Source organism: Cydia strobilella, chromosome 21 (genome assembly GCF_947568885.1).
Source record: "Cydia strobilella chromosome 21, ilCydStro3.1, whole genome shotgun sequence".
NCBI lineage: Eukaryota > Metazoa > Arthropoda > Insecta > Lepidoptera > Tortricidae > Cydia > Cydia strobilella.
In genome coordinates this window covers 4,627,696-4,655,095 of record NC_086061.1, presented here as the reverse complement: position 1 = coordinate 4,655,095, position 27,400 = coordinate 4,627,696, and the positions used below count along the sequence as shown (strand labels likewise).

The window sequence follows — 27,400 nt, the reverse complement described above, 5'->3', positions numbered from 1 at the left end:
CTTATTTATTTTTTACATTGTGTTCACTAGTCCATCTACTGGCCTTACTGAAAATCAGCGTCGCGGAGTGTGCCATGTTGGCTCACACCGTGACACCAAGCTGAGTAAGGACCATTTAGCGCAACCTCATTCTGTGTAATTATTCCTAGTTTTAGTCTTATGTTATGTTGTGCTAATAAATGCTTTTTCTTTCTTTCTTTCTTTCTTTCTTTCTTTCTTTCTTTACTACTTAATTGTAAGTACCTGTCTGGTTGGGCGTCTTATCCTGCACAGCTATGTTCTGTACGCCCTCCGTCAGCTTTTCGGCAGGCTCCTCCGCGGACTGTACGGTTGACAGGCGGTTCTGTAACAATTTATATCATTGACCAGGCGAAAGCGAAGGTCATCGTTTTCGACCGAAAGAAGCGAAGGTCTTTGTTTCAGCTTGGGCACAGGTACATATCGCATTTCTCAACCGATTCTTGTGGAATTTGGTGAACAGGTTCGATAATAATTTTTTTTGTCGCAGTTTCAGGATTATTTTCAATATAGCGGAGCCATGGGTGTTCGCGAGGTCTACAGCTCGCAGAGCCTCTAGTTAAGATGAAAATGGATTTTTTTTCTACGTGTTTCGAAATTTTGCGAACTTTTGGGTCATTCTCACCTGTTCTACCAAGTTGCTAAAATTTCCAAATAGCTAATGGTAAGTAATAATCCGAATTTTTGAGTAGGCGAAAAATTTAAAAACCGTAAAGCCACCCAAATATAGCCCAAAACCTCCAAACTACACACTACCGACACTATGGTCCAAAATGAACTCGAATAGTTTTTACCAGTTTGTCCTCTTGCATCTGCAGCATCGGCGGTCCTCTTCACTCTGATGTTGCTGTCTCGCCAGCTCGGCCAGTAGGCGTCTCTCCACTGCTTGCTCGGTGTTCAATCCTGGACTCTATAGCTATTGACATAAGGTTCTTACCAGTTTGTCCTCTTGCATCTGCAGCCATCGGCGGTCCTCTTCACTCTGATGTTGCTGTCTCGCCAGCTCGGCCAGTAGGCGTCTCTCCACCGCTTGCTCGGTGTCCAATTCTGGACTCTGTAGCGTTAGAAAAAGGGTTAGAATGGATTCAACGAGTTTAGTTGACATTAAAAGATCCATTTGAGCGTGGTTATGAAAAAAGATTATTGTTTAAGGCTATTGAGTAAAATACTAAAAGTACTTACTGTCGAAAAAAATCATGAATCAGATATTTTAGATCACAAACAATAGATACTAAGTTCTGCAATAGACTCCTATAACACAATTGAAATAGGACACAGGTCTAAATCAGTAGAACAGTCTGAAATTTGATATGTATGTAAATGAAAGATCCTGTTTTATATACAGACCATTTGTCGTTTGGGGCCTCTAGGAACCGCCGCCATCTTGAAGTATTTCGACCTTTGTCCTATTGCCATTATGTTCTTAGGTATTTTATCGTCCCGATTGGTTAGATATTTGGCTAGTTTATGCAATAATAATTGACAATAAAGTGGTAAATACTTAATTAGAACATTGTTTGAATACATCGTAAAAATTAAATGCGAAAAGGAATATTAACGATCTCTCAAATGGATCCTTTGGAACTAACATTGAGGTTAGTATTTTTTACAATTTGTACAGTTTTAAATATGCCCAAAATGTTACATGGTTTAATTTAGTAAATAAATAATGATTAATTGAGATGTTCTCGAGCCAATAGTTCCCAATGTGTTAACGACAATGTTAGTTCTTTCTCTTTTGAAAGTTAAAAAACGTGTCCCACGTGAAAAATTAAAGCTCAAAACATTTTTCACATGTGACACTAAAATAAAAAAATAAAAAACCCAAATTCTACCGGAGAAAACCAACGGACACACAAATGTCTGCAAAAAAATAAACATTTACAAAATAAAAATAAAACGTGTCACAACTAGAGTATATATACAAGTGCCTGTCAAATTCAAAATCTACAAGTCGCCAACATGCAGCTAAGAACCTACGAAATAAATAAAAATGTCTAAGAAACCTTCATGCAGGAAAAATTCACCTGGACGGGTTGGCCGACCGCCGAACATTCCTGCCGCGACGCGTACAGCGCTTGCGCGTCCACACTGGCCGCCGACGCAAAGTGTGGACGCGGCGCGGCCGTGTACTGACTCGCGGTCTGCGCGGACACTTGCGGCCGATACAACATCGGCTGAGGCCCTTGCACCACATTATGGCCACTATAGATAGGCTGGGACGCGCTCGCGTAAGACATAGGAGGAATAACTCCCGTAGGTTGAGAAACAAAAGTTTGAGATAAAGGGCTGGCCGAGCGTTGAGGGAAAAAAGCCTGACTAGAAGCTATAGGAGGCGACGGAATCTGCTTTGGCATCATTTGCATGACATGACTAGGTTTCACTGGGCTTTGGGAGTACGGGACGCCTTGGACGACGCCAACGGGCACACCATACGTGACCGGGTGAGAGGCGACCATCGAAGGTCGGTATTGCTGTTTCGTTAGACCTGCCTTTTGGGCGGCGACAGCTACGCAGCTTTTGACATTATCGCCCCCGAAATCATAGATCTCTTCGACTAGAGGCGGATCGGGTTGAGATCGCATCTTATTGACGACACTGGCGGCCAACTGCGCATTCAGAGACCCTTGTACAGAGAACTGACCTATGTCCTGTTCCCTTCTATTTCTCGGCGGCGGCGACGCCGGGACCGAGTGCTGACGAGTGAAAGGAGCTATAGGTACGGGGGAACCCCGATGGGATAGACTGCCGCGAGCGTTGCGTTCTAAGGAACCCATCCTGATCGGCGCTCGTTCGGCCGTCGATAAGGTTCCCCGAGTGTTCCTCTCCAACGACCGAACTCTATTGGCGTACGGTTCCGGAGAAGGTTCCTCGGGTGGAAAGGCAGTATTCTGGCAGAGATTATCGCAGCTGTCCCTAGCGCCGACTACAACAGTCAAAGTCTCATCTTCGGGTGGAACGACGGGATCGAGTTTGTGAAGCGACGCGACAGGCATCGGGACAGTTTGGAGGGGTATGTCTATAATTTCGTCAGGTTTGGGATTGATGATTTTGGTGATGTCGGTGTCCTCCGGTAGAGCTTGGAAGTCGACGGCGACGGTGTTGAATACCGAGGCGGGGGTGGTGTAGGCCTGCGGGTCTAGGGCGCGGGCCTGGTTCTCTCGCAGCAGGTGCGCGAGCACGAGCGGGTTCTGCGCCACGATATATGTCTGCGGCGCCGCGCCGCCGGTGCCGGGCTCGGCGGCTGTGAACAAGGCGCGTGTTGTTTGAATATGAAGTCCTCTCACGCGAGTAGTCGGGTTGGAACAGGGGTGGGAGTGGTCACCGGTGAGGTTGGTGGCGGGCCTGCTGGGCTTGGGCGGCGGCTCGTCGCCCCAGGAGGCGGCGGCCACGCGTCGGTTCTCGCGCCGCATCGTGTCCCACGCCGTGCTGCGCTCCTCTTGCAGAATCTCACTGTAATCACAAATACTCAAACTCAAACTCAAACTCAAACTCAAAAATTATTTATTTCAAGTAGGCTTAAAAATAAGCACTTTTGACAAGTCATACAGTCATAATCAAGAGAAAATAAAATATAACAAACATTCACTGAATAAAATAAAATTTTGAACGAATACAATTGGTTACAATTAATAAATTAATAGAGAATTTACATACAAGAAGGGAATAAAATGTCAGACAATTGGTAACAATAAACTATTTATTTTAAGGGTAAAAACGGGACCCTATTACTAAGACTCCGCTTTCCGTCTGTCACCGGGCTGTATCTCATGAACCGTGATAGCTAGACAGTTGAAATTTTCACAGATGATGTATTTCTGTTGCCGCTATAACAACAAATACAAAAAAGTACGGAACCCTCGGTGCGCGAATCCGACTCGCACTTGGTCGGTTTTTTAAAGTTTTTATTTTGAAGCTTCAAAATAATAAAATAAAAACAATTCAATTTTTTATACAATTTTATAACTACAGACAATGTTGTCGTTAAAAAAACCTGCCAAGTGCGAGTCGGACTCGCGTTCCAAGGGTTCCGTACATTACACAATTTAAACAATGTATCTTTTATGTGAAATGTCTTTAAAAAACCCGTAGGGGTCGGATCAAAAACTAAGTAATTAAGTCCGACTCACGCTTGACTGCACATTTCTAATAGGTTTTCCGGTGATCTATACGTAAAGATCTATTTTGTGTATTTTTGTCAAAATTTTTGACCCAATAGTTTCGGAGATAAAATGGCCATTTTTTGCCTATTTTCTTGAATAACTTCTAAACTATGTACTTTAAAATTGTAAAAAAAAAATATATTTGAGATTCTCACAAATACGATATAGTTGGACAAACTTTATTTTTTAATTTTCTCATTTACTTACCCCCCAAAAGTGGCCCCCGTGTTTAAAATTAATATGTTTACGTTACATGTCCATCTTTGGGTCACAAACGTACATATGTGTTGAAAAAGTAGAATTTTAGTAGACACATCGTTAGTCAGTTTGCGGGCGGCACAGAGACATCTAGCGACAAATTGAGCTAACACACCTATGTTGTTCAGGTAAACCGTTTCACCAAGACTGTTCGTGCTTTACCCCCTTATTTAAAAACTTTACGAGTCCCAATTAATTAATTTATGTTTAACTAGCTTCTGCCCGCGAATTCGTCTGCGTGAAGTGATAAAAAGTTAAAAACTATCATGGAACGGATATTTTAGGACTTATTTACGTAACTTAGATAACATTCCAACGTTTGAGATCGTAAAAACAAACAATGAATACGGTCGAAGTACCGTGTATATTGAATAGATTTCCAAATGAACATAGAGTAACTTATACTAGAGCGGTACTGTCATAGTAAATTTTGTAACCCCAGTAAATTCACTGCCATCTGTCGACACACTTTTAAACTAAAAATGAAGATTTATAAAAATACGATAGAATGTATTTAAATATAGATAAATGTTTTTTTTTTTATTTGCATTAATTATTTTTATGATTTTGACCCATGTTCTTTCACTGATATGCGTTAAAATTGTTAAATAACAAACGAAACCGTCAACGCCATCTATACGACTTAGGCCAAAACTAGTAGCGCCCTCTGAACGAGAATCAAATTTTCTTGATTTTCGAGGCACGTTTTTTCCTTAGACTGTATCCATCTATTACGGAGTTATATCTATCTTTGAAATGAATTAATAAGCTCATTAGAAGGTCGAACATGTAGCTAGATAAATTATAAAGAAACACATGCTTAAAATGTGAGAAAATTTAATCCCTATCTTGTAACAATATAACAAAAAATACAAAAATATAATAATATTGCATAATTCATTCTATAATTTTTATATACCTAAACCCCTTAACTCGAAAAATCTTATTAATTTAAGATTAGTAGTTAAGTTTGTAAAATGCATGATTTTTATACGAAATAAACAGATTAAATGAAAGAAAAAATAATCACCTACACACAAACTACGGTTTTAGGACATCTTCTTTTTCTAACTTCACAAAACAAAAACGTATTGAACTTGCAACATCCGTTTCATCGCGTTAGGGTCATAAATTTCTCTATATTATGGAGTTCCATTGATATTGATTAAATCAACTTGTATCTCTCTCTATCTCTACTCAAGTTTTGAATATGCAAACTAACGGTCACTAGTAAATTACACTATGCCGTATACAAAAAATGTAATCATAAAAAGTTTATAATATATAACTACACAGATATGTTGTCGTTAATAGTAGAATTTTTAGTAGACACATCGTTAGTCAGTTTGCGCGCGGCACAGCGACATCTAGCGACAAATTGAGCTAACACACCTACGTTGCTCAATGCTTAGGTGAACCGTTTCACTGAGCGTTACCCCCCTTATTTATATAACTTTACAAGTCTCAATTAGTTAACATATGTTTAACTAGCTTCCGCCGTTTACCAGCGGGTTCCTCTGCATGGTGATAAAAAGTTAAAAACTATCGTATGTCAGTATGTCCTTCCATGGAACGGATATTATTAGGACATCTTTTTTAGGGTTCCGTACCCAAAGGGTAGAACGGGACTATTACTAAGACTCCGCTGTCCGTCTGTCTGTCTGTCACCAGGCTGTATCTCATGAACCGTGATAGCTAGACAGTTGAAATTTTCACAGATGATGTATTTATGTTGCCGCTATAACAACAAATACTAAAAAGTACGGAACCCTCGGTGCGCGAGTCCGACTCGCACTTGGCCGGTTTTTTAATGGTAGGATAGAGCATGCTGACGATTCTGAGCAAATTGAGCCCAAGAAATTCCAGATTAGTAAAATCAGATTTTCAGTATTTTTTTTTTTGGAAACCACTCATTTTCATAACGTGATGCCGCAGTAGAGTGGCAGTCAAATGTTTCTGCCAAATATCATATTTATCAATAGCGATGTAACGATACCGATACGAGTATATCTGCCGATATATCGGCATCACCGATTTAGATACACCCGATATCGTAGTTTAAAAGGCGCGGGAAATGAACGAAGCAACAGATCACATATATCTGCTAATAATTTGAATAAACTTTGTTTCCTTAAGAAAAATCTCCCTAAAGTGAACTTTAATTACTAATTTTGATTTACTTTCGCTGTGATTGCATGATGATTACCTCATTTTTTTAAATTTGGCAATGTTTCTTTATTTATGTTTTTCACACTTCATAAAATCGAGTGCTGTCTATTAAGCATTGGTAAGTTTTATGCATGATATAGTACATAATTGTTTATTTCTTTGATTTTTTAACAAACCACTAAACCATCAATATCGGAATCGTATCGGCATAATTATGTATCGTTACATCCCTATTTAAAAAACTACGGGACCAGATTACAGTATTTATCTGTATTAAACCAAATGAAACATAATATATTTTACTTTCAGTTTCAAAACGACATCACACAATGTTATTCACGACAGAACAACCAAGAACGGCCATGAAGAACCATAGACCGAGCATTACATAGATGAGCTATGCGCGTGCGCCCGTGAGGGACAGAAAATACGCATTGCGAGTCGAGTCGAGTAGCTTTGTAGCCCACATAAACCATAAAAATTTACGGTGGGAAATTTTAAAAAATGTGAGACTGACAAGGACAAACAATAATAACGCTCTGCTACTCCTACTGAAAGTTTCATAAGAGCATCTCATTCAGTCAAATGGAGGAGGCGCCATTTCCTCTCTATATTATTATACCTCTACAAGGGCCTGACACTCTTTGATAGAGAAAGGTAGTCTTATTTCGATTCCTATAAGAGGAAAGAGAAAATAGTGCTATGCTTTGTCCTTATCACCGACCGGGTGGCATCATAGGTAGGAGGCGAAGGCGAAATACCGAAATTTATAAGAGTGAAAGAGAAAAAATCCTATGCTGCCCAAATTTATATTCTTTCTCTTACCCTGGTCGCGCGGTGGCGCGTCTATAACTACTTGTAATTTGTATAATTATACTATGTACCTCTATGAGAACCACGCAATTTTCTTTACCACAACCATATTAGGCTGCGCATGCAGTAAAGGGTTAAGTAGGTAAGTTTAGGTTTAAGATAAAGTTAAGTTACATATCAACCGCTAACACAAACGCAAAGGAGCCTCTTCTGCCAACAAACCACTGTGTGGTTTGGCAGGAGAAAATATGTATTTAATTGTAAGTAAGATCTTTGAATAAACGTTTTTTTTTTAACGGCTCGGAGCGTTCAGATACTAGTACCTGTTCCATAACAATAATAAAAAGGTAATGTGTAAAAACGTTTTTTAGTAATACTCTATGAGTATTTTCAGCTGTGGCGTTTATATTTTACAATAAAATAATTGAAATAGGTATTTGAATATTAGTATATTCATCAAAATTCTAATTAATATTTTAAAGTCAATTGTACTTATTTGCTTTCATAGTCTTACGTGTTTCGGAACGATTTAATTCTATGTAACTTTTTTTGGGGAGTATTATGAAAGTTCAGTTATACGTTTGAATTAATTTCGTAATTTTACGTCTCACTCTTTTTCCTAACGAAGTGAAAGGGACATAGCGAATAGAATCCTAGTGTTTCAAATTTGTATTAAGCCGAGCATATTGAAATGACATTCGAAGGTAAAGGTCACTTGAATGTCATTTTGTCTCACTGTTTTTAAGCAGCAGCAGGCAGCTGTTTGTTCGAGCTGCTGAGGTGAAAATCATCTTGGAATTTGGATCTCTAGTTTTGGTATTTGAATCAGAATATTTAGAATATACAAATTACAATTTAACGGTCATTAGTAAAATTCCAATATGCCGTTTTCAAAAAATATTAAACAAATCAAACAAAATGTGAAGTACTTAGTATAACTGCTGATACTGTTGGTGTTAATAAAATAGTAGTTTAGTAGACACATCGTTAGTCAGTTTGCGCGCGGCACAGCGACATCTAGCGACAAATTGAGCTAACACACCTAGGTTGTTCAGGCGATTCAGGTGAACCGTTTTACCAACTGTCCGTGCGTTACCCCCTTATTTATAACTTTACAAAGCTCAATTAGTTAATATATGTTTAACTAGCTTCTAACCGCGAATTCGTCTGCATGGAGTAATAAAAAGTTAAAAACTATGTCCTTCCATGGAACAGGAAACGGGACCCTATTAGTAAGACTCCGCTGCCAGTCCTCCTGCCTGTCTGTCCGTCCGTCACCAGGCTGTATCTCATGAACCGTGATGATGTATTTCTGTTGCCGCTCATCATCATCTTCCTCGCGTTGTCCCGGCATTTTTGCCACGGCTCATGGGAGCCTGGGGTACGCTTGGCAACTAATCCAAAGAATTGGCGTAGGCACTAGTTTTTACGAAAGCGACTTCCAACCCAGAGGGGAAACTAGGCCTTGTTGGGATTAGTCCGGTTTCCTCACGATGTTTTCCTTCACCGAAAAGCGACTGGTAAATATCAAATTATATTTCGTACATAAGTTCCGAAAAACTCACTCAAGTACGAGCCGGGGTTTGAACCCGCGACCTCCGGATTGCAAGTCACACGCTCTTATCGCTAGCTCTTGCCGCTATAACAACAAATACTAAAAACAGAATAAAATAAATATTTAAGTGGGGCTCCCATACAACAAACGTGATTTTTTGCGTAATGCTGCGGAACCCTTCGTGCGCGAGTCCGACTCGCACTTGGCCGTTTTATTTTTATATGGTAGGATAGAGAATGCGGACGATTCTGAGCAAATTGAGCCCAAGAAGGTCCAGATTAGTAAAATCAGGTTTTTAGTATGTTTTTGGAAATCGCTCATTTTCATAACCTGATTGCCGCCAGTGAAATTGCAGTCAAATATGTTTCTGCCAAATTTAATATTTATAAACCTACGGAACCAGATTACAATATTTACATATCTGTATTATACATATATTTTTCATCTCTCCTATTCGAAAAGCTCACCTTTCATAGGCTGATATCCGGGTGCAAAATTGCATTTCCTACCCTAGGGTGGTTTTTGTAAATTTGTACTTCGAGCAACGGTTAGTTAGCCAAATATGCCATATTATTCAGTTAAAAGCTCTCATATTAGCTTTCGCATTTTCAGACCAAGTACCTATTATCGTAATAATAATGTAATGTCGTAGTTATGTAATTTTTACACGCTAGCGGATAAAATAGACTTTTGCACGCAGATGACGCAGATTTCGCGCTATAAACTGAGGTTTTCCGAGCGAGTGAGGTGAAAATCATCTTGCATCTCTAGTTTTGGTATTTTTTAATCAAATTCAGTATATACCAAATACAAATTAACGGTCATTAATAACTAATATGCCGTTCACAAAAATACAAAAACTTGGAAATTGAATTATGATTCTTATAACCGCTGATACTGTTGGTTTTAATAAAGTAGTATTTTAGTAGACACAACGTTAGTCAGTTTGCGCGCGGCACAGCGACATCTAGTGACAAATTGAGCTAACACACCTACGTTGCTCAATGCTCAGGTGAACCGTTTCACTGAGACTGTTCGTGCGTTACCCCCTTATTTATAAACTATACAAGCCTCAATTAGTTAATATATGTAGTTAGTTAATTTGTGTAAAAAACCGGTGATATCCGAATCAAACACGCGTAGTGACACCGTGAGTGTAGTGTGTTTGGACAGACCAACGAGTGTGAACGCGACCGGACCAACAAGTGTGAATGCGACCGTTAGTAAGGTTGAAAGTGAACGCAGCCGACGCGCAAGAATTTGACACCCACCCGCTATCTTCAGTCACCCGTGAACATGATGCATGTAACTGCGTCGAAATATCGGGAGCTCACAAATAATACAAAAGGTAATCACGGTCTATATCCCGGTCAATATAAGTCTAGTGAAACTAACCGTAAATCATTCAAAACTCTAATTTCCTCAAGATGTTTTCCTTCATCGAAAAGAGACTGGTAAATATCAAATATTTCGTACATAAGTTCCGAAAAACTCATTGGTACGAGCCGGGGTTTGAACCCGCGACCTCCGGATTAAAAGTCGTACGCTCTTACCGCTAGGCCACCAGCGCTCAATGCTTGCACCTATATCTTATTATAATATCTTTATCTTTATTCAGTAGTAAAAAAGACATATATGTATATGCTTACATTTTTGTACACAACTATATAGTTTAGTGATCTTATAGTCACTAGGCGCAGCACAGTTAAGTGACCAACCCACGTCCTTAAGTCGTTAGAATAAGGTCTATGAATCCCTATATTTAATAATTGGATTTGTTCCCTAGTTCTATAAATTTACTATGAAACGCGAAACCTGTGGTACTCACAAGATGGTTGATATTCACCGCGACATGCGGAGTACAGTCGCGATGGACGTTTTGGGGGAATACACCATGACCACGGTACTTACAAAAGTGTCTCCTTAAGCTGGTGCTGCTGAGGTCGCTGGGACGGCTCATAAGCCCAGCACCGCGACATCACAGAGTAGAGTCGCGGTGGACATCCTGGAGGGAGTGCCAGCCGTTCTCCGTTCTCCAGTTTACCGATGACGTCATTGTTCTTCACGCCGCTGAAAGGTTTCACGCCGAGCATGAGGATCTCCCACATGCAGACGCCTGGAATGATAAAGTACATGTTTATACACATTGCATTGCAAAAAGAGTACCCGGCAAGCTCGGCCGAATTGCACCTTCCCATACAAATGTAGTTCCGCTTTTATTTTAAAACTACGTGTTGAATTGTAATGAAACTTTGCACATTCAACATGAGGTATATATAGCTCCAGTTTATAAAACAAACGAAATAGTGCAAAAACAAGTTTTGTGTGAAAAACTTAAATTCGCTGTTTTTTTTAACTATGGTATCTAAAGCTACATAAACTAATTACAGACATAGATATACCTTACCCTATTGTAAGTACAAAGTTTCAGAGCAAACTAGCTAGTCGTTTCAAAATGAGAGCGGAACTACGTTTGTATGGAGAACCGAGCTTGCCGGGGACCCTTAATAGTGTAACTAAAATATCGGACTTATCGAACATCTAAACATCAGACGTTAATGGATTCCGGCGCCATCCATTTAACAAGCAGTTTCCAGCGTGATGCCTATTTATATTCATCTTCCACAATTTTCAATACATATGGAAATATATGTAGTCATTAAACTTACCGAACATCAGACGCTGACGTGAACCGCCTGAAGTGAATTGATTTTTCCGCCATCTATTTAATAGAGTTACACCAAGATAAGTCTGCAGCGATTTTGATAGCCCAAACTGTGCAATGAAATTATGACGTATATAACCTTTGCACAGTCTGTACTGTCGAAATCGTTGCAGAGTTATCTTGGTCAAACTCTAGGCGACTTTTACCTGCCACCATATTTGAAATCTGGAATGTATAGTTGGCATTAACCCAATGGACTTCACCGTGCGCGGCGTATTATCTTGAATCTTGGCTCCTCTACACAATCGGCGATGATAGAGGATGACTGGTGGACACGATAGTGAAGAGGGCATACTCGGCAGTCCCCGCCAGTCATCGTCTGTCATTGCCAATGATTGCCTGCGACCCGTGAGTTGTCGGTTTTTAGGGTTCCGTACCCAAAGGGTAAAAACGGGACCCTATTACTAAGCCTCCGCTGTCCGTCCGTCTGTCACCAGGCTGTATCTCATGAACCGTGATAGCTACACAGTTGAAATTTTCACAGATGATGTATTTCTGTTGCCGCTATAACAACAAATACTAAAAAGTGCGGAACCCTCGGTGCGCGGAATCGCCGGGTGGTTGCGTTGTACAGGCGATCATGTGGATGCTTGCACGATGATCTTGCCGATGATAGATGATGATACTGTCAACGATCGTCGCCAATAGTGTAGAGGAGGCATTATCTGAATGCACGAAGGGTGATATTGGGTTGTAGCCGCACGTATCAGGTGACGTTTTTGACGATCAAAGGGTTAAACAGACTTACCGAACATCCAAACGTCAGAGGCGGAGGTGAACCGCCTGAAGTTGATGGATTCTGGCGCCATCCATTTAATAAGGCAGTTTACCTGACGCGTTATACCTTAATTTATCCACCATCTTTGATAAATATAGAAAAGTGTGTAGTTGGCATTAGACTTACCGAACATCCAAACGTCAGAGGCGGAGGTAAACCGCCTGAAATTAATAGATTCTGGCGCCATCCATTTAATAGGCAGTTTGCCGCGAGAAGCCTTGTAGTATGACTTGTCTTCCACCATCTTTGATAGACCGAAATCCGCTAACTGCAAAGTTTAAATACGTGAGTGAAACCGCTAAGTTAACTAAGTTAATATGTCTCACGATAGTTTAAATTCGATTAAAATTTAATGTAAGAATTATTGCAGCTTGTTGACCAAGTGATCGCAAAGAGCTTGGGCAAAAATGCTTTTTCACCTCAGCAGCTCGACTCACTCCAGGGAGTGAAACAAAGTAGCTTTTTATTTTAGTGAAGGCCATCAACTGCCACTTCATACTTTTATACCATTTTTTTTTCTCTGTATTATTCTGTGTAATTCGAAATACATTTGAACCTTTACTATGTTCTCACTACTGTGCAACACGAGAGCAAAGTTATTTTACATCTCGTTTTTTCGATAAACACTCGCAAGAAAAACCAACTTTCCTCTCTTGTTGCACAAATAACTATTGTATGCCCAGCTGTTTTCCTCTACAGGTCGCATTTCTCAACCGAATCTCGTTTAATTTTGGTTCGTTATCTATATGCGTTATAAGTACAATCAGTTTTTAGGGTTCCGTACCTAAAGGTTAAAAACGGGAACGGGACCCTATTACTAAGATTCCTCAGCCTGTCTGTCTGTCTGTCTGTCACCATGCTGTATCTCATAAACCGTGATAGCTAGACAGTTGAAATTTTCACAGATTTATTTCTGTTGCCGCTATAACAACAAATACTAGAAAGTACGGAACCCTCGGTGGGAAAGTCCGACTGGCATTTGTTATTTCAAAATTACGGAGCACTGGGGAGAGGTCTATAGCTCAAAGAGGCACTAAAATAACAAAAGGTAACACCGAGTGTATTAGGGCACATACGGCGAAGTTAATAATCACCAATGGTATTATAACTAACACTCAATCCCCGCCGTTTTGACTGATTTAAGACGAACTGAGCAAACTAAATGAGCAAAAAAAATATTGTCAAATAAAATAAAAAGTTTACCAAATTCGCTCCGGCTTGCCCTATTTTTTATACCACGTCGGTGGCAATCAAGCATACGGCCCGCCTGATGGTAAGCAGTTACCGTAGCCTATGGACGCCTGCAACACCGGAGATATTACACGCGCGTTGCCGACCCTTTAAAAACCTGTACACTCCTTTTATGAAGAACCCCATACTGTAGCCCCTCGGGAAAACCTCGGCAGGGAGCTCTCTCCACAGCCGAAGCATACGCGGGAGGAAATTCCTCTTAAACCGCACAGTACGCGACCATTTAGGTTCTAAGGTGTGAGGATGAACACCCTGCCGATGGCGAGCGGTGCGGTGATAGAAAGCGGCCGTTGGCATCATGTCAAACAATTCTTCAGAGCACAGCCCATTGTACAAGCGGTAGAACACGCATAGGAGGCGAAGTCTCTCCTTAGACTTAACCCTTAAATGCATGATTTTTTGTATAACTTTTTAATAAATTGAAATAGATGTCATGCTGTATAAAAGTAATAAATGTGATTTTGGATAGCTGCATATTGAGCCACGGACCATCAAATATACGATGCATATATACATCATTATGCATTTAAGGGTTAAAGGTTCAATACCGCTTGTGAGTTTGGGATCGTGGACGATTCGTACAGCGCGCCTTTGGATCGAGTCGAAGGGTCCAAGCTGGCATCCAGGTGCTCCTGCCCAAAGGTGACAACAGTACTCCATATGGGGTCTTGCCCTACTTGCCTTTCACATTATGTTTACCTAAAATAACTAGTGACTAACATCATTAGGTTCAATTTACCTTAACACAAGTTGGTGTTGAAACAAGGACATTCCTCGCGGCGATGTCCCGATGTACAAATTTCTTGCTCTCCAAATAGCTGAGTGCAGTTGATAGCTGGTATATATACAGCACCAGGGTACATGTCTCCAACCTGAAAAGGGCGGCAATATTAAATCAGTTAAAAGGGGCCCACTGACTATCAGTCCGCCGGACGATATCGGAAAATTTGACAGTTCCGAACAACTGACCGGGCCGATATCGTCCGGCGGACTAGTCAGTGGGCCCCTTTACGTACTTTCAGGGCAATGTATCGGTCAAGAAATACCGCAGATAGTTCATTCCACAGTTTAGTATGAGTTGCACTTTTTATGCAAAATAAAGACATTGATTGATTGATTGAGGTGAGTTTTGTGCGAGGCAGGAAGTATCTAGAGAAACGCACAGCTGAGGACTCGCGACCACAGATTAAATATATACGCTAGATGACGCAAAAATCACGATTTGTATTGAAACCAAGCGTCCCGACTTTATCATACAAAATTTACGCATAATATCATTTTAAAATAACTTACCTGTGATAGGAAATATGTCCTTGGCTTTGGGTGCTCGCTATTTTTGGGCTGTTGCAGTTAATTATCACGCAACGTAGCATTTTTTAAGTTTTCACGGACGTCAGGCTGCAACAACTGACGCGCGTGAACTGTCAAGAGCGACGGTCAACCACGACGCTTGGTCGGGGTACGGACACGCGATGTAGATGCATTTGCGTCATCTATGGTATATTTATATGTGTGCTCCCGACCTGTGTGTATAAGTGAAGGTGTATTAGACCCACCTCCTCGCGTTTTGTTGCAAGTAAGCCCTAAGTTCGCCCAGGGTAGCCAGCTCCATGACGATCCATATCGGCGGCGCGCTGCACACGCCCACCAGCCCGATGATGTGCGGGTGAGAGAACTGCTGCATTATATCTGTAAATAATAATAAACTTTACAGTACATATGGTGCTACTTTCTCGCACTAGTGCGTAAAGAGCACTTTTTGTGCATATGTCGAAAGTTTAAAGGGCCATATGTACTGTAAAACGTTGTACGATACACGTGCGAATAGGTAATTCGCAACTCGTGTCGATTTAAAACACTCCCTGCGGTAGTGTTTTAATTTATCGCCACTCGTTTCGAATTTCGTCTTTTCCGCACTTGTATCGTAAATAACTATTTCACATTACCAATTCGAAAAAGGGCTTCTTCTTCCCTGCTATGAGAGATCAAAGTGGCATTTTTCTTCCCTGCCCTAGCAGAACAAATCAAATCTAGGGATCAAAGTAACACTTTTCTGTTGTAGGACACAATTTTTACATCTTTTTGGACATTTTTTGAAGTTAAATAATATTTTCAAACATCATAATTACCTCATAGGTGATGTGAAAAGCAGTATGTGTCACGTGGTAGCAAAATAATTTCCATCTTGGGCGTAACACACTTGAATCCCTTACGCTCGGGATTCTATTATAGAATTCTTCGCTTCGTTTAGGATTCAATGTACGCCCTCGCCGTAAATATGTCATTTTGCTCCCTTGTGACACAATCTACTATTTAATACCTACTCAATAAAAGTAACATAAAAAACTCTACTTACTAAGTTGGAAATCGTCGCTTAGTACTCATAGTACAAGCTTTGATAAATTTGGGACCTGTGTAAGTTTGTCCCCATATATTTATTTATTTATTACCGTAAAACGGGGTCAATAAACACGATTTTAAACTTCTAGCTCCATTTTAAGAATGACTTCAAATATCTTAATTAATAAAGTTAACTTTTTTCTCAGTCGGTTCTTCAATTCTGTATACATATTTTTAATTTTAACCCGCTTATTTTAGAGAAAATCAAGAAAAACTACCCGATTTCAACAAATTACTGCTGCTTCTGTATGGTGAGCCTAATAAAGAGGTACACTCACAAGCTTCTTCCAGAAACTTCTCGGCGGTATCTAGGTCTGCATCCAGCTTGCAGGTCTTCACGGCGACGGGTAGTATGTATTCTCCGCCTGAGCCTTTCCCCTGCTGCTTTTGTATGGTGAGTTGCCGACGGAGGGAGGGGTGGTTGGCTGAGGCCACTCGACACGTGCCTGAAATTATAATACCTATATGTAATGTACGATTACTAAGGCGACGGTTGCGATGGGTAAATTTTCAGATTCTGTCAATCCGCGTACGCTTCGGCTGTGGAATGAGCTCCCTGCCGAGGTTTTCCCGAGGGGCTACAGTATGGGGTTCTTCAAAAAAGGAGTGTACAGGTTTTTAAAGGGTCGGCAACGCGCGTGTAATATCTCCGGTGTTGCAGGCGTCCATAGGCTACGGTAACTGCTTACCATCAGGGGGGCCGTATGCTTGATTGCCACCGACGTGGTATAAAAAAAATGTTTTATTCCATTTCACACACAAGCGCACTTCACGCACACTAGGGATAAGTTCGCCTTTGTACATCTTATTATTTGTACCATGTAATTTTTAATGTGTATATTTGTACAATAAAGAGTTTACTACTACTACTACTACTACTACTTTACTGGGACAGGTCAGTGACCCATTATGTTTTTTAAGATAACACTTAGTTTAAAAAAGCGATACTCCAAATTTTATATTAAAGGAAAAAATTACACTTCCGGCACTTTTAGTTTAGTATTAACCACTGGCCTCCTTTGAGGAACAGAAACTGTAAAAGCGTTCCATTGAAAGAAGAACGAGAAACATACATTTAATATTGCTTTCCTAGTCTGTTCATGTCACACATAGATGACATTTTTAAATGTAAATAATCTAATTCATTTGATTGTTTTCTACTATGTTATGTGATGTGTTATTTCTGTTTCTTCCTGTATATTTTGTATCTTGTACTATATTTGCTTTTGTATTATATTTTTCTTGAAATGAAATATTCTGTTAGGTTAAGTTTCTCTGCGCATTGGTATTTGCTGTAATGCCGTTTAACTACAATTGTATAAAAAAAATATTGACAGTTTTCTTTATACATTCTACGATGAAGTTAACTAGCGTTACCTAGTTTCCGTCTGGAACAGCGCCATCTTTTAGGAAATTTGGACATCAAACTAAACAGAAATTGGCTATATTTTTATCCTTGTTTTTCGGGGAGAGAAATGACAGCCATGTTCTTTACATTTTATTTAGATAATAATTAGCTTTTTGAAAGTAAGAAACGAGAAGAATTTTTAGTGTTTCGTGCAAAACTTTGTTTTGACAAACGGAACACTTATGGGATCACTTCGGTCTTGCAAATCAGTTAAATGCGTTTTTATTAATGTAGGTACATAATACCTATAATTTGCTTCGTTTGTTTTTTGAATGGTGTACAATAAGGACAAATAATTTGTCTTGTATTTTATAGTGTTTGTACCTTTGTGTACGTCGCCAAACTGCCCTTCTCCGATAATGCCGGTGAGCTCGATCTGATTCCGGACCAACTCGTAGTCTCGAACTAGAAATATAATAATATTTATATTTAACAGAAGTATTCATATCTTTTATCAATAATAAACATAAGGAGCACAACATTACTTTCATATTTATTTCTATACCAATACCAAAGAGATAGAGGGGTACTGTCATTTGGTCAATTCTTTGGTAAATTTTGTAGTCACAGTAAATTTACTGCCATCTATCGACACATGATTAAAACTAAAAATAAAAATATCAAAAAATGTATATATACAGGATAAAATTATATGAATAAATGATTTTTTTATTTCAAATTCAAAATACAAATACAAATGAGTTTATTTCATTACTTTTTACAGCTTTTCTTAGTAATTTGTATTTATTGACCCATCTTCTTTCACTGATGTGTTAAAATTGTTAAATAACAAACGAAACCATCACCGCCATCTAGTCGAGAATAGGCCAAAGGTTTAAACGCCATCTATGCGAGAATTATTTATTTATTTATTTCCGAGGCACGTTTTTAGGGTTCCGTACCCAAAGGGTAAGAACGGTACTATATTCTATCAAAGATAGATATAACTCCGTAATAGATGGATACAGTCTAAGGAAAAAACGTGCCTCGAAAATCAAGAAAATTTGACTTTCGATCAGAGGGCGCTACTAGCTTTGGCCTACTGTCGTATAGATGGCGTTGACGGTTTCGTTTGTTATTTAACAATTTTAACGCATATCAGTGAAAGAACATGGGTCAAAATCATAAAAATAATTAATGCAAATAAAAAAATAATTTATCCACATTTAAATACATTTTATCGTAATTTTATAGAACCTTAATTTTTAGTTTTAAAGTGTGTCGATAGATGGCAGTGAATTTACTGTGGTTACAAAATTTACTATGACAGTACCGCTCTAATGGTAGTTGTAATGATAAATGACAAACCGGCCGGTGTGGAGTAGTCAGCGTCGTCGTCGACAATCTCGGCATAGTCCTCTGACAACAGCGTCGCCGTGTTGCCCTCCCACGTACTGGTCTTGCCTTCCGACGAGCTTGAGCTCATCTCCGCTGGAAACGAAACGGATATGTTAATGTTGTTTTAGAAACATACATACAGGCAAATAGAATCAATGCTAATATTATAAATGCGAAAGTCTGCCTGTCTGTCTGTGTGTTACCTCTTCACGCTTAAACCGCTCAACCGATTTAGGTGAAATTTGGCATATAGATAGATTGAGTTCCGGAGAAGGATATAGGCAGGCCTATGGAACTCTCCGCGCGAGCTCGGATTTATACCTACGACTCGCTTCCCGCCGGCGGGACTCAAGCTAGCCAGTTGGTTGCCACACGCGCTCACGCACGCACGTCACCGCGCGCTATGCCAAAGAAATGTCTTCGTCACGAACTAAAATTACACAGCTTGTAGTGTGGATGGATGCAAAAAACAACGAAACAAATAAAAAATAGTTTTTTCCTCTTTAGACGGATGAGGAAAATTAAGTAGACATTCTCAATATAGGTACTTACACCTACTGTTATTATTTTTACGATAGTTACAAGCTACGTAGGTACTATTACATTGTTTTAAAGACGTAGGTAATGTTTTTTATGACACATTTATAGCTAGATATCTACCTAAGACACCTAAGTATTTGAAAGAAGCGTCGGCAACCCTAACGTTGTGCCGGTGCGCGCGGTGCGGCGCGTTGAAGGTCATTTCATTGTATTTTTGTGTAGGTATCAAAACAGTAGGTATTTGCGTTTTCTTTGAGAGATAAGTATCTGTTCGTAAGAACTATTATATAATCTGTGATATAGGATAGTTTTTATCTCGAAAATCATCGCTTAATGAATGTTATGTGGAATTGAGATAATTTGTGTAAACAATTTGTGTGCTCAAATTGAATGATTGCTATTACACTTTTTTCAGGCGCTACACTTGCTCTGCTGTTACTAATTTTGAAATGATAATTTGAAGACCATTTTCTCGAGATTTGGAGATAAGCTTGCTAAGTATTTCCGTTTCATTTGTGACTTAAAACAAAACTTCACAAAGTTATTATAGTCCGCATCTTCTTAAATGATTATTACGCCTACGACGGTAATTTGTTAAACAAAAGCCATTGTATCTTTTGTGTAGGCGGTCGGCCATTGTGTGCCATTATGTCTGACAATGGCACGCGACGTAGCACGCGCTCAGTGATTAATAATAACATTTGAACAATGGCTTTTGTTTAACAGATTAAGATCTTAGACGTAAAAATAATTTGAGAAGATTCAAACTATAGTAACCTTTAGTTAAGCTATTTTTGGTAAATATCGTACTTACTTTTGCATTGACAATTCAGCGACTTCCATACAGTAGCTTGCAATAAAATATTATGAGTATTACACATGGGATAAATGATAAAATAATTAAGAACGCAGTTGTATTGTGAGTATGTAGTTGTGAAAGTGTAAAATGGTGCTTACTAAAATCAAAGATCTGTCACGTCATTAATCAACTGGTCGAATGGTTTTCCGCCAATGGCATGCTTCTAAACCTAGAAAAAACAAATATTGTCCACTTCCAGTTAAAAAAGTCAAATAAGCCCAATCTAGATATTATATTAAATAACACCCCAATTCCACAAGTCGAAACGGCTAAGTACCTAGGCTTCCATATTGATGCCGGCCTAAAGTGGGCCCCACACATACAGACGACTTGTGACAAATTGGCTGCAGCGTGTTTCGCACTGTCCAGGATAGCACCCAGTTTATCTATAGAGAATATCAAAGCTGCTTACTATGGATATTTCCATTCGATTCTTATGCAAGGTGTAGATCTCTGGTGCACAGCGGCAGACCGCGACAGAGTGTTTAAAATGCAGAAACGAGCCCTGCGTATAATTGACGGAAAACCATTTGACCATCCTGCTCAGTCCTTGTTTAAAAAACATAAAATCTTAACGTTACCGTCTATATACATATTGACTGTGTGCATGTATGTAAGGTCAAATATACATAATTATAAATATAGCGCTAAAATTTGTGACACCTCGACGCGAAGACGACCACGGTTGCAATTCCCAAAGCATCGACTCGCTAAGTCTCGACAATCGCTCGACGTCATGGGACCGATTGCCTACAACTCCGTACCTAATGTCATTAAAGACTCGACTAGCGATGCGATATTCAAAAAGAAACTTAAATCATTTCTTATAGATCAGGCATACTATCGTATTGCTGACTTTACGAGTGCGCCGGTGAGTAATTGACCCAGCACCGTTCGAAAACAGGTTCTATTACCTACCTACCTACTAATAATGTTAGAATGTTACTTGTTTGTTACTTATATCTAATGATAAGGTTATAATTAAGTACTCAATAGTGTTTATGACGTGTAAAGTGTACTGTTTATATTTACCAATAAAGTCTGTATTTCTGTATTTCTGTAATCGCGTAATAACTTACGTTTATTTATGGCCTGACGTTTCGAACGTGACGTTACCAGTGATAAGCAACTGTAAGGGGGAAAGAACATCCCACCACATACCATCGGATGTCGTGAGTGTTGTGTGTAGGCAAAGTGACAACCCTAGCGTACAAGTTAATAATCAAGATCAAGTGCGGGTAGTTCGCAAAACCCGCGCAGCAAGATGTTGATACAATTCCTCGCCAGTCTGCCTGTTACCACGAACGTAACGTCACGTTCGAAACGTCAGGCCATAAATAAACGTAAGTTTTTACGCGATTTAGACCCGTGTTAGTTTAAAATTATGAGTGAAAATGGCGCTAGTTTAAATCAATATATCGTCGTTATACTTACTCAACCTCATATCTGCAACAATCATTTGATGGAAATGTCGCTTTTCTTTCATTCGGAATACGGGTGTTTTTGTCATCAAATGAGTGTTGCAGATACGAGGTTGAGTAAGTATAGCGGCGATATGGTGCTCACTTGTTCTGTTCCATAGCGAGGTCTGCGATTCTGTGACTAGTCTGCAATACCCATCTACTAAGTCTGCTAAGCTTTCCGCTGCCTGTAACGTAATAGAATAAAGGTTAAAATGTACTAATGTTATCGAATATAACGAGAGGTAGATGCGGGAGTTGGAAGGGGTAGAACTCTGCGGATTTTCTCTGATCAGATCGGGGAAATCCTGAAGAAAGGCCAGGTCAAGAGCACCCTAAACCGGCGAGCGTGTATGAGGAATAAATAAATAAAAAGTCATTTATTGTCGCAGTAAAAAAAACAGTAGTAGTGAATATGAAAGTGAAGGAAGCGAAAGAGGTATGTCAGGATCGTAGCAAGTAGAAATCCGTGGTCTCTGCCTATCCCTCCGCGAAATAGGCGTGATTGTATGTATGTATGTATGTTATCGAAAATAAAAAGTTTCGAAATGCCGGGATGTGTCCATAGCCCGCTGCGTACCAGTTCCAAGATGAATCCCTTCCTTGCTTCGCTCGTTCGATTATCTCTTTCTTTTATGTGACTGTAGGTCTAGCACAGGAGCGGCGCGACAGTATCTCGCCCGCGAGATAGACTATCCGTCCCACTCTAATTAATATTTACACTTAGGGTAGTCTATCTCGCGGGCGAGATACTGTCGCGCCGCTCCTGTGCTAGCTCTACACTACTGGAATGATTTGAGCAGTACCTAATGCGTATTACTATTACCAGGGGGGCGAAAGTGATCCTTTCGGGCATTCTCGGCTCCGTTCGGCTCAGCATTGCTGCGAGCAATTATTAGGGTTGACGTCCTAAAGCGTGTACGACCACAGATAAGATAATGACTTACGTACAAATACAAATAAATACATTTTATAGGACAGATTGACTAAGTCCACGGTAAGCCCAAGGAGGCTTGTGTTATGGGTACTCCGACAACGATATATATATATATATATATATATATATAATATAAATACTTAAATACATAGAAAACACCCATGACTCAGGTACAAATATCTGTGCTCATCACACAAATAAATGCCCTTACCGGGATTCGAACCCAGGACCATGACACACCACCATGACCACACCACATGACCAGGACTTGAATTTTGACAACCCTAAATAGACGAAAGGGATGGTACCATACGTAAGAAAGGGACAGCATGATTCGCCCCTGAATCGCTGTCAAAGTTTGGTTTTATAGGAAGTTTTTGTGGTATTACCTCGACACTGCTGCATGTAATAGTGAGCGTCTCCGTGGCGCCCTTCACCCGCAGCTGCAGCGCCGCCTTGCCGCACGACGAACCGCTCTGAAACATCACGTCATTTCGCTTGAAAAAAATCACGAATTTAGGTCTAAACCGCACTTTAGAAATTATAAAAATTTTGCATTCTGCATATGAAAACTATTTCTACAAATGAGCAATATTATGCTTTAGGGGAAATTTCTATTTTTTTGTGCTTTGAAAATAAAAAAAAGTAATCGCTCAGTTAGCGATAACTTTTTATTTTATCTTCGAAACACAAAAAAAATACCAAGATCCGCGCTTCCGGGCAAGCATTCCATGACGCTTACGCTCAGTGAGAGTATATCTGATCCGATTGACCATTGATTGGCGATTTTTAGTGTGATTCACTAAATCGATGTAATTTTAAAAATAAAATTTTACTTTAAAACCTATGGTCACACCTGATGGAAAGTGAAGACAGAGCCACAGAATAAGTAATAGTACCTATTATCATACAGAACGGCCACGCACCGCCCCGCCCCGACTCGAATTACCTCGCCCCGCGACGCCAGATTGACGAGCTTTTACCGATCGCTCAGTACTGTTTTTAAGCAACTTACTCACACTATGACGCATGCCGCGTGTACAGACGTGCCGTTCACACATAGAAACGCATTTTTGATGTATAGCGTGTCGCGTAACAGAGCCTAAGATGGAGCTCACCGGTTCAGTAATAGCCTATTCACACTTGCTTTAAAGAGACCGAGGTCATATCTATCAGGGAACATAGATGGTGCTAGCGTATTCCGTTCGTCCGCACCAAAGATAAATGTTTTTTTTTATTTGCATTAATTATTTTTATGATTTTGACCCATGTTTTTTCACTGATATGCGTTAAAATTGTTAAATAACAAACGAAACCATCACCGCCATCTAGTCGAGAATAGGCCAAAGGTTTAAACGCCATCTATGCGAGAATTATTTATTTATTTATTTCCGAGGCACGTTTTTAGGGTTCCGTACCCAAAGGGTAAGAACGGTACTATATTCTATCAAAGATAGATATAACTCCGTAATAGATGGATACAGTCTAAGGAAAAAACGTGCCTCGAAAATCAAGAAAATTTGATTCTCGTTCAGAAGGCGCCACTAGCTTTGGCCTACTGTCGTATAGATGGCGTTGACTGCTTCGTTTGTTATTTAACAATTTTAACGCATATCAGTGAAAGAACATGGGTCAAAATCATAAAAATAATTAAAGCAAATAAAAAAATCATTTATCCATATTTAAATACATTTTATCGTATTTTTATAAATCTTCATTTTTGTTTTAAAGTGTGTCGACAGATGGCAGTGAATTTACTGGGGTTACAAAATTTAATATGACAGTACCGCTCTAGTATAAGTTACTCTATGGTCGGCACCAAAGATAGATATAACTCCGTAATAGATGGATACAGTCTAAAGAAAAAACGTGCCTCGAAAATCAAGAAAATTTGATTCTCGTTCAGAGGGCGCTACTAGCTTTGGCCTACTGTCGTATAGATGGCGTTGACGGTTTCGTTTGTTATTTAACAATTTTAACGCATATCAGTGAAAAAACATGGGTCAAAATCATAAAAATAATTAATGCAAATAAAAAAAAACATTTATCCATATTTAAATACATTTTATCGTATTTTTATAAATCTTCATTTTTAGATTTAAAGTGTGTCGACAGATGGCAGTGAATTTACTGGGGTTACAAAATTTACTATGACAGTACCGCTCTAGTATAAGTTACTCTATGGTCCGCACTAAAGAAGACAAGGCAAATAGTTTCGCGCGGACAAATGGAATGTTTACAACGAACGGGTGCTACACTATACCAACCCGCGACTACGATTGGACTTGCCTGCACGGCGACGATGTCGTAACAACTAAACTAATAGACCGCGGACCGGACGAACAGATTTCCATGACCAATCGCCTCCCGGGCGAAAACTCGTATAGTGGTTGGTGGAAACTGCTATTCCTCATCCCACCAACGGAGCGGCAGCTGACGTTCATGAGGCTTCATCAAGAATAGCCGTTAACCGCTATACGAGTTTTCGCCCGTGAGGCGATGACTGACGAAATTTGCGCCTGTATAATATACCAACCTGCGATTGCGATTGCGTAGTTTGCGACTGCGACTGACAGTTGGACTTGAGCGTCTGCACGGCGACAATGTCGGCGAAAGAAGCGATTTTCGTGTACGTCGGCGGCTCGCCCGCCTTGTGAGACACGTACGATATATCTGCAAATTGACAAAAGAAGATTAATAGAGAAACGTAAACAGCATTATTTTTTGACACAATTTCTATTTTAAAACCTATTTTAAAGTATTTAAAATAATGCCCAGCATCACGTGACTGCAAACGCAAATTGGAGCGCGTGACGTCACTGTGTGAGAAACACGCACAGACAATTAGAGTTTTGAATGATTCACGGTTAGTTTCACTAGACTTATATTGACCGGGATATAGACCGTGATTACCTTTTGTATTATTTGTGAGCTCCCGATATTTAATACAAAACATAATACAAAAGGTAATCACGGTCTATATCCCGGTCAATATAAGTCTAGTGACGCACAGACAAGTTGTCAAACCACTCTGGCACTTACAGCAGTTTGTTTATCACATCGTTACGTCATCAAGATCACGTGACAGCTTAGAGCGTTTTTGCGCGAAACTTTAACACTAAACTAATTAATCGATTTTTTATTAAAAATTAATGAATAAAAAATTTTACAATTTTTTTTTTGCAATAATAGGGGATATTACTGCAATGTTCTGCCACCAGAGTGCAGGACTAGCCTTTTTAGTAAACTATAGGTTAACCAACCATTAACAGGTTTTTGACAAGTTTTCAGAGATAATAAAATATGACATTGATGCATCAAGGCGGTTTGCTTACTGAGGACCTACCGGGAAACGCGAATCCGAAAATTCGCTATCTGCCTCTTTATCGCTCGAATATGCAAGAGTGACAGATATGTTAGATAAAGGTAGTGGCGCCCTGGCGCCCCCTACGCAGAGTTTCGCGTAATATTCCCTATTACGTGACTATCTATAAAATGAAAACAGTTCTAAAAAATTGTCAACAGCCCTATTATGTAAGTTTTACGATAACTTTTCATAGCGTTCGCAAGGAGCCAAGGAGACGTGAAAGGAAAACTTTCGAGCATATTTTCACTTTTTAGGGTTCCGTACCCAAAGGGTAAAAACGGGACCCTATTACTAAGACTCCGCTGTCCGTCTGTCTGTCTGTCACCAGGCTGTATCTCATGAACCGTGATAGCTAGACAGTTGAAATTTTCACAGATGATGTATTTATGTTGACGCTATAACAACAAATACTAAAAAGTACGGAACCCTCGGCGGGCGAGTCCGACTCGCACTTGGCCGGTTTTTTTTCGCATATCGTTTGACTTACCTATATCGGGTCCAATGGCGAGCTCTATAGGAATAGCCCAGCCGGAGCCGAGGGCCCCGGTGAAGGTCTCTCGATCGTAACCGTAGTGAGTGTGCATAGTCTCCAGATATTTCAGCATGCACTCTGTGTCTGACAGATTCGCCACCTGCAATATAAATGGCATAACTTTACTAACGTTATATACTTTTTCTCAAAAATGGACGACAAAGTTGACGTTGCCAGCCAAAAAATTAAAAAGTTAAAATCATTGCAGTCTCGATTTCGGGACTGCAATGTTGCATACAAATTCCATTATTTGTCGAGTTCCAAACTTTTTAAAAGTTGAAGTGGCCATATCAAATGAAGGCATAGGTCCATTAAACAGCCAAACAGATGATCAGTACTTATTATCATAATGTTGGTACCGCGACTATTTAGGTGTCTCAAATAGGTTGGCGTATTTTCAGCAGAAAAATACACTTCCATTTTTTATTAAAAAAAATAAAACGGCGGCAAAGCAAATATTATTACTTTTTTCTGTGAAAATATATACATAAGAATGTTGCTTCTGTAAAATATTTCTATTATATAGGTATTTGCATTTATTGCGCCATTTTTGAGAAAAGCACTATATATGACTCGGCTGGAAGGCTACTTGCTGGCTGAGGATTCGTTTTAAACGGACGACCTTGGGAGTCCGTTTAAAACGAATCCTCAGCCAGCAAGTAGCTACTTCCGAACCTCGACAATAATGTACTATTAATCATCAACCAACATTCAAATTTCGATTCAACATCAAGACAATGCTAATGATTCCTAGGATTCATAGAAATGAATCCTAGGATCACTGTCATCGGTATTTGTCAATTAACTGAAAAACTAACCTAGTAAACCT

At 39.6% G+C, this 27,400-nt stretch overlaps 1 protein-coding gene across 1 annotated transcript in view; it reads right to left on the bottom strand.

The window, feature by feature from the left end:
- The window catches only part of LOC134751036 (focal adhesion kinase 1), a 91,427-nt gene that overhangs the window by 7,700 nt on the left and 56,327 nt on the right, over positions 1-27,400 (bottom strand). The window contains exons 8-23 of the mRNA XM_063686370.1: positions 26,527-26,671; positions 25,209-25,345; positions 23,062-23,148; positions 21,842-21,923; positions 20,231-20,266; positions 18,847-18,969; positions 17,863-17,943; positions 16,409-16,576; positions 15,287-15,419; positions 14,470-14,602; positions 12,606-12,747; positions 10,888-11,092; positions 3,344-3,471; positions 2,046-3,262; positions 956-1,072; positions 244-343 (exon numbers count right to left, since the gene is read on the bottom strand). Of these exons, the coding sequence (XP_063542440.1) occupies positions 244-343; positions 956-1,072; positions 2,046-3,262; positions 3,344-3,471; positions 10,888-11,092; positions 12,606-12,747; positions 14,470-14,602; positions 15,287-15,419; positions 16,409-16,576; positions 17,863-17,943; positions 18,847-18,969; positions 20,231-20,266; positions 21,842-21,923; positions 23,062-23,148; positions 25,209-25,345; positions 26,527-26,671 (3,034 nt within the window). The remainder of the gene's footprint in view (positions 1-243; positions 344-955; positions 1,073-2,045; positions 3,263-3,343; positions 3,472-10,887; positions 11,093-12,605; positions 12,748-14,469; positions 14,603-15,286; positions 15,420-16,408; positions 16,577-17,862; positions 17,944-18,846; positions 18,970-20,230; positions 20,267-21,841; positions 21,924-23,061; positions 23,149-25,208; positions 25,346-26,526; positions 26,672-27,400) is intronic.